At 55.9% G+C, this 7,682-nt stretch overlaps 1 protein-coding gene across 1 annotated transcript; it reads right to left on the reverse strand.

Moving 5' to 3' along the window:
* Positions 1-5,868: 5,868 nt before the first annotated feature.
* On the reverse strand, positions 5,869-7,309 carry RNF222 (ring finger protein 222). Its single transcript, XM_044250608.1, has 2 exons — positions 7,296-7,309; positions 5,869-6,513 (listed from the first exon to the last, which is right to left on the reverse strand). The coding sequence occupies exon 2, from the start codon at positions 6,487-6,489 to the stop codon at positions 5,869-5,871; it is 621 nt and encodes a 206-aa protein (XP_044106543.1). The 5' UTR covers positions 6,490-6,513; positions 7,296-7,309.
* Positions 7,310-7,682: the final 373 nt, after the last annotated feature.

Consider the following 7,682-nt stretch of genomic DNA (forward strand, 5'->3'; position numbering starts at 1 on the left):
GCGCGAGAGAGGCGCGGGGTTTGAACGGGTGGAGGAAACTGGGAAAGAAACTGATGACTAGTGCATCCCGGCGGCTTGGAGGGGAACTGCAGGGAACGGCAAAACCGCCTTCTCCAGGACCTGGTGCCTCCCTTGGGAAGTCTGGGTTCTGCAGGTGGGTGCTCCGGAAAGGGTCGTTCGTGGGCGGGTGGTGGCGGGGGCTGCTCAGGGTGTGGCTGTTCCGGTGCGTGGTGAAGGAGCCGGCGCCTCATTCGCCGGGAAAGGGCAGGTTTTACTAGTGGCCGCCAGGTGGCGCTGGGCCTGCGTCCGCCGGTCACTCAGGTTCCGCGCGTGCGTGGGGGCTTTGGAAGAGCTCCACCGCCCAGCCCAGCGGCGGCCGCCCGCCTTGCGGGGGCGGGGACCCGAGGTCGTCCCCGCCCCGCGCCTGGAGTCTGCACCTGCGTGTCTAACGAGCTCGCGGGTGATGGCCCGGGTTCGGGTCCGAGACCGCACTTGGAGGGAGGCCTTTGCAAGCAGAGGGCTGCGCCCCTTTCCGATCGTTACTGCCCGCTGCCCTGCGGTCTGGGGTCTGATGGAAGCGGGGGCGCGGGCCGGGGTCGCCCGCAAACGGACGCTAGGGCAGGCTGCGGGGCGGGGCGGGGAGTGCGGGAGGGCGGTGAGCTCCCGCGGCTTGCCTGGCGGCGCACCTGGTGGGGGATCCGTTTCTGTCGGATGAATAATGCCTTGTCCTTGGCGGAGCAATGCGGGGTCCTGCAGGCAAAGACACGCACGTCGTTGTAATTCATAAGACAGAGGCAGAGAGAGGCAGGCTCCATGCTGAGCCCATTGCTCGGCGGGATCTCATCATCCTGAGATCACAACCCGAGCTGAAACCAAGTGGTAGCCACTAAACCGACCGGGCCCCCCAGGTGCCCCGCCCTTGGTGCTTCTGTGTGGCAGGAATAGCAGAGAGCTTTGGGGTCAGGGAACACTTCTGGGGTGAGATCACCCTTGGCTGAGTTTGGAAGAATGTTAAAATTAGCTCCATGAGGCAGTGGGAATCGCTGGAGGGAGGGCTTGGAGATGGGAAACAGCTTGACGTAGTGTTTCCAGGAGCCAGGGCCTTGCGGCTGGAGGGAAGAACCTTCAGGGAGAAGCCCATGGGGCTCCGGGCTGAGCTGAATTCGCTTGGGTTGCTAGAAGTTCCAGGGAGCCGCTGAATGCCCCTGCCTTCCTAACCTTGTCTTCCTTTCTGGTCCTCGCAGACTTATCCTCTCTCTTGTTCTTATTAGTTCCCCCAACCCCCTCTTTTCTTTCTTTCTTGCCTTTTTTTTTCTTCTTTAAGTTTTGTTAAAGTAATCTCCGCATCCCACGTGGGGCTCAAACTCACAACCCCAAGATTAAGAGTCAAGGGTTCTTCCGACCGAGCCACCCAGGCGCCAGCTAAGCCCCTCTTCTAGGTCTCCCCTATCCTCTTCCTCTCTTCCCACAAAGGCCTGCTCTGTTCCCTCATCCTGCCCATCATTCTCTGTTGTCACCCTTCCCTCCAGAGGACTCCTGAGCTCCCTCCCCCATGCAACACTGAGTCATTGAAATTAAACCTCCAGGCCACCATTTGGAGAGCACAACCACTTTATACGGTGTGAAGATTGCCAGGGTACAGATCGTACGCACAGGTGCAAAGTATGAGTAGCCTCGTGGAGTTTTTACCGGCATAAAATGTCTGGTCTCCGTCCTGCGCGACCCTTGGGCCACCTAGCCGGGCTGCTCCCTCTCTCTTCCTTCCGTGCCTCCTACATGATTTGAAACACGTCTTTTTAACTGGACTCCTCGGGGTTGTCTCAAGGCTGGTCTTTGTGAAACCCTAAGACAAACCAGCTGTTCCACAACCTAAGTCCCTCGGACTCAACTTTGTCCCTGGCCCCCAAACCATCCCATTTGTTTCTTCTTTCCTGCTTGCCCGCCTTCATGCAGGTGTTCTTGATATATCTCTCCAACTCTTACTCGTTACCATATCGTAGGCCAGGCACTGAGATCCAGAGATCAGGAAGATCTAGCCTCCCCCTGAAGGAGCACAGTGTCTAGAAGGGAGAAATGGCTCCCTGGACAAATAGGGATAGCAAAGTGTCACTGGGAAGACAGCGGGATGGGTCAACTCTGACAGCGGTGGGGCATGGGGAGCTCTTCACCGTTGAGCCTTGAACTGCTTCTGGAAAGCTAGGGAGGAGTTCTCTGGGCAGAGATCCCCCCAAGCCAAGGCCCAAAGGTCTGTACCAGCACCACCTGTTGGATCTACAAAGAGTTTGTGTTGAGAATTATTTCGTAGCAGGTGAAAGGAGGATGCGGGAAAGTGAGGATGGGACCCTGGTATTCTGTGCCACAGCGGGACGCTTGGGTGGCTCAGTTGGTTGGGTGTCTGCCTTTGGCTCAGGTCATGATCCCAGGGTCCTGGGATCAAGTTCCTAATGGGGGACTCCCATCTCCCTCTGCCTGCCGCTCCCCCTGCTTGTGCTATCTCTCTCTTTCTCTCTCTGACAAATAAATTAATTTAAAAAAGAAAAGGTTATTGTGAGGTAGCAAAGTGTGTGTGCATAAGTAGCATGCCCTTGGACAAGGGGTGGAAGAGAGGAGCAACAGTTCATGTTTAATCCCAGGCTTCCGTCTGTCTGTCTCTCTCTCTTTTTAAAATTTTAATTTATTTATTTGACAGACAGAGATCTCAAGTAGGCAGAGAGAGGAGGAAGCAGGCTCCCTGCTGAGCAGAGAGCCCAATGCGGGGCTTGATCCCAGGACCTTGAGATCATGACCTGAGCCGAAGGCAGAGGCTTTAACCTACTGAGCCACCCAGGCACTCCTATTTGTCTGTCTCTTGATGAACGGTATCTTCCTGCAGTATCATGATGTCAGGGGGGTTGTTTAAAGTAAAAGCTTTTACCTGATGAAGGAAAGGAAGGGTAGAGAAAAACCAAAACTATCCCATTAAATGATCGGCTCAAAGAGAAGTCCAGAGGAACTGAGAAACCCTGAGTCAAGTATTAAGCTTTCTACCTTCCTTCCTGGTGTGCCTGTTCAGCAGACGATGTCACACCACTAACCAGACAAACCAGCCCCATCGAGCCAAGAGCTGACACTCTCAGCACGATGGGTAGGCGGGCAGCTCCCGAATGTTCTTGGGGCCAGAGCCTCACAGGGCAACAGGTGTGTTCACTGAAAATCTCTTTAGCATCTAATAGCATTTTTCAGTTTAATTTTTAAAAGATTTTATTTATTTATTTTCGAGAGAGAACGAGCACAGAGGGAGAGTGAGAGGGAGAAGCAGGCTCCCTGCTGAGCAGAGATCCCGATGTGATCCCAGGACCCCGAGATCATGACCTGAGCCAAAGGCATACGTTTAGCTGACTGAGCCAACCAGGAGCCCCTTCAGTTTAATTTTTGAACAAGTAGGATGTTGTCTTGTTTCAAAAAGTATCAAGGGGAAGGGGTGCCTCGGTGACTTGGCAGGTTAAGGGTCTGCCTTCTACTCAGGTCATGATCCCGGGTGCTAAGATCAGGCTTAAAGTTGGGCTCCCTCCTCAGTGGGAAGTCTGCTTCTCCCTCTCCCTCTGACCCTCCCCCATCTAGTGCTCTCCCGCACTGTCTCTCAAATGATTTTTTTTTTTTTAAGTTTCAAAGGGAAAGGGAAAATCATCCCCGTTCTGTCCCATCAGTTTCTCGTCTCCTTACCCGGTTAATCACTGTTACTAATTCTTTGCATGCTCTACGCAATTTCTTAATGCATACATAAGCACATAAGAACGTGAATTTTTATTCCCCCTCCCTTCCTCAATGTACCACACCACATTTATCCCATTGGCCGTTGTCTCTTGGAGACGTTCTGTGGGGATATACGCACGTCTATCTAGATGATACATTTTTAGGACAGGACTTGCTGGATCAAAGTGGAAGTTTTGATCACTAATGTCAAATTTCCCTTTGTGGGGTTTTCCCCGTATACATGCCCACCACCTCCCCTACTTTCCCTCAGCTTTGGCACCAGAGTGGATTTTGAATCTTTCAGCGTTTGAGGTGAAAAGAGGTGAAAAATGGTATACCCGCAGAAGTTTTAATTTGCATTTCTTTCACAAGTGTGACTGGCGAAATGTTTAAGACCCATTTGCCTGTGTCTTTGGGAGCTGTCTCTCCCATCGAATGTGAATTATCCAGAATGTCAGAGCTCAGGGCTTCCCACGTGCTTTGGCGATGTCTCTGGAAGCTTTGAGAAAATAGATAGCTTTATTTAAAAAATAGCTGCTTGGAATCTTTTGAAAATAAAAGAAGTACCATCTACAGGTCACTGCCGGACAATATGGAAACGCTGCAGGACTCATTCGAGTCTTTGTAAGTGTAACATTTTTAGTCCTTTGTAAGTGTAACATTTTAGTCTTGTAATAAATACGTTTTCCACGACTCCGCCTATATTCACCCCCCCACCCCCCAATAGTACCGATGGTCTTCTCTGGTCTTAAAAAGAGCATAAAGAAGTCCAGAAGTTAAGTGTTTTAAATCAGCCCTCCCTGGGTCTCAAATATCCCCTCCCCCAGGGGTCCCCAAATGCGCACCACTACGGGGGTTTGGGAAACAGCTAAGAGGCAAGGCCCCCCCGGGGAGGTGGTGAGAAACCACCTATCTGAGAGAGGAGTTGGACGTTTTTGTCTGTTTTTTTAATCCCAAAATAAAGATTATGGACCTTCGCGAACAGAAAACAGCTGTTGGCAAGTGACTTGCTCCCCCAGGTAAGACCCAATCCGAGGCTCTTTGAGTGGCCCTCCTCACCTAGCCCCAGCACCGTCCAGGGCGGGGTCGGCAGGACCTGGGGTTCAGCCTGTGTGGTGACAGTGGCGTCCCTGACAAGTGCAGCTGTTTCCCTCCCCACCCGTCCTCGCCCAGCCCAGCTGGGAATCCGCCCCGGGGAAACTGGCCCAACTGGTGTGACCTCTAATGAGTGGTTGGGTTATGAGGAGGAGGAGGACCTGGGCTGGGAGGGAAGTGGGAGCCCCCAGGGCTTAATTGTGCCCACATAGTTCTTCACTGACTCAAGTCTCGGCCATCAGGCTCCCCCCTGACGCCCTGCCTGCTGGTGCATCCTTGAGAACCCAGGACTCAAATTCTCGACCATTCCTTGAGGCTGGGGGAGACCTCTGGCTCTATGGGCCACTTTGCTAGCCTCAGCCCTCCGTTCCCCAGGATGACCCTTTTCCATTACGTCCCTCAGAGATCCTGGACCACAGCCTCTGAGATCAGCTTCTCCCCCAGTGAAGACCTTCCAGGCTGGTGACTTGGGGGTGGGAAGACATATGCTGGCCCAACAGTGAGGGTCGTGGATGGTTGCTGAGATCACGGGCAAGGGGCTTTTGGCCCCTGAGCCGCCCCTTTTATTCGTTCTGGAGAGGCAGCTAGAGAGGCCTGGGTGGGAATTCTGACCTGGATGAGTCCTGCTGTTGGGCCCCCCTCCAGCCACAACAGAGCCCCACCTGGCTTCAGGCAGGTCACCCAGCAGATAGGGATGGCACCTTGGGGCTGGCGACCCCACAGGAAGGAGGGGACCACCCAGCTTCCCACCTTGCTCAGTTCCTGCCTGGAGGAAGATACCAGCCCCTCTAGGGCAGGGGCACAGCTGTTGCTTCTGAGGGGGGGAGGGCACCCCATTTTCTACCGTGGCCTGGAGTGTAGAGTTGGCGTTTGGGCCCCGAGCTCAGCTCCACCGCAGGGATTGTCAGCCCCCAGCCTCCCTGACCTGACGGGAGCCGGCAGGTGGAGTGGGGGGTGAGGACACCGTCCAGGCCGCCTGTCCCCGGGGGCCTCACCCCTCCCAGGTGCTGCCCCGTACCCCAGTTCAGCCCAGGGCGGCGCTCAGGCCTGCTTCCTTACCAACAGCACCCAGGGCAGGATGGCGGCCACCACAGCCACCACGGCGACAAGGGTGATGAGCAGCAGGGCCCGCGAGCGGCAGCAGAAGGCCCGGCTGGAGCTGGGGGCCGGGGAGGCCTCGGACAGCTCAGCCAGGCTGCGCCGTGGCAGTACGCTGTCCTGCTCCCCCAGGGGCATCCCATGACGGCTGATGACAAAGATCTGCGGCTCCCGGGCCAGGCCCGGTGGCAGGTCCAAGGGCAGCGGGGTGCCCTGGCTCGGGGCCGGCCTCCACACCTGCTGGGCGGCAGCCAGGGGGTTCGTGTGGCCCAGGGTGTCGGGCGGGCCCACCGGCACAGCCAGGGTCTGCGAGCTGCGGTCCAGCATGGAGGGCCAGCGGGAGCTCTTCTTGCTGAGGAAGGTGACGTAGCGGCAGATCGGGCAGACGATGGTTCTCTGCACTTGGCCGTCCACGCGGGTGGAGAGCAGGTACTTGACCAGGCAGTCGTGGCAGAACACGTGGCCGCAGCTCAGCGTGCGGCTGGCGCCCTCCAGGTCGCGGAACTTCTCGTAGCACACGGGGCACTCGCTGCCAGAGCTGTCCTTGCTCTCCCCTTCCGACATGGCCACGCTGCGAGGGCCCTTCCGCTGTGGGAGGAAAGGGCGGTGAGCCGTGGCCAGGCCGTTCCCTCCTTCCCAGGGCCTTCTGCACCTCCCATCTCCTGCCTCCCTGCATTTCCTCCGGGGGGCCTCCCTGACTTACACCAAGACGGGGTCCCCTGGGCCCAGGCCCCTTGGGAGGAGATGAGGGGGTGTTTCTGGAATGGGGGTTGGGAGACCGATAAGGAGAAACCCCTCTGAGACTCTAGATCGAGGCGCATGGAATGTGCTGCAGGTGTAGCCTGTCAGATACCCTCCCCTCAGCCGTGATAGGGACTGCTGGGTGAGGTCACCACCTCGCCTCTTCCTGCTTTGATGCCGGAAGTGAAGGCGGGAGGACCCAGGTGTCCCCACCCACCCCACCCTGGGAAGCAGGCAGCTAAGCAGATGCTCCCCTAGACTCAGCCTGGTCTCCAGTGTGAGTCTGTTTGTTTGTTTTGAGAGAGAGAGAGAGAGAGCGCACAAGAAGGGGAGGGTCGGAGGGAGAAGCAGACTCCCTGATGAGCTGGGAGCCCGATGCAGGACTCGATCCTGGAACTCCAGAATCATGACCTGAGCTGGAGGCAGTCGCTTAACCCACTGAGCCATCCAGGTGCCCTGGAGTAGTCATTTTCCAGGAGATTCTCCGCTCCTCCTCTATCTACCTCCCCCCAATCCTGACTCAGGGACTGGCTGGTCCATTGGATGGTATCCAGCCGTGGATCACATTCCTCTGTGCTAAGCGTGGCCATAAAGCAATGACTTCTTTGAAAACAAAGCTCAGAACTTACACATCCAAATGCCTGCTGGCCCTCTGTGCAGTCACGGCCGAGAGCTGTGGGCTCGGACCTCCACCTGCCCCAGCTGGCTCATTCTTCAGATTCTTACTGGGTGCCCAAGGCTGATTAACCTTGGTAAAGGCAGATTTTCATCCTTTGAGGAGATGTCTGGTGTGCTGGAAATGGCCCAGGTCACTTGGAGCCAAGCCTGGTGAGAAAGTTACCAGGTGAGTGTTAAACATGATCGGGGAGCAAACGAGTGACCCCAAAGATTTTCTCAGCAAGGGCAGAATTGTTGGATTAAGTCCAACAGTTTCCCAAGGAGTTGACTTTGAAGGCAGACACCTGCTTGGGAGGTCCAAGTGTCCTCGCTGAAAAGTCCCCCATATCAGGGTGCCT

This window comes from Neovison vison, chromosome 5, assembly GCF_020171115.1.
Source record: "Neovison vison isolate M4711 chromosome 5, ASM_NN_V1, whole genome shotgun sequence".
NCBI classification, from domain to species: Eukaryota; Metazoa; Chordata; class Mammalia; order Carnivora; family Mustelidae; genus Neogale; species Neogale vison.

Excerpts from the sequence above, each read along its gene's own strand:
- RNF222 (XM_044250608.1), bottom strand. The coding sequence starts at position 6,489 with ATGTCGGAAGGGGAGAGCAAGGACAGCTCTGGCAGCGAGTGCCCCGTG.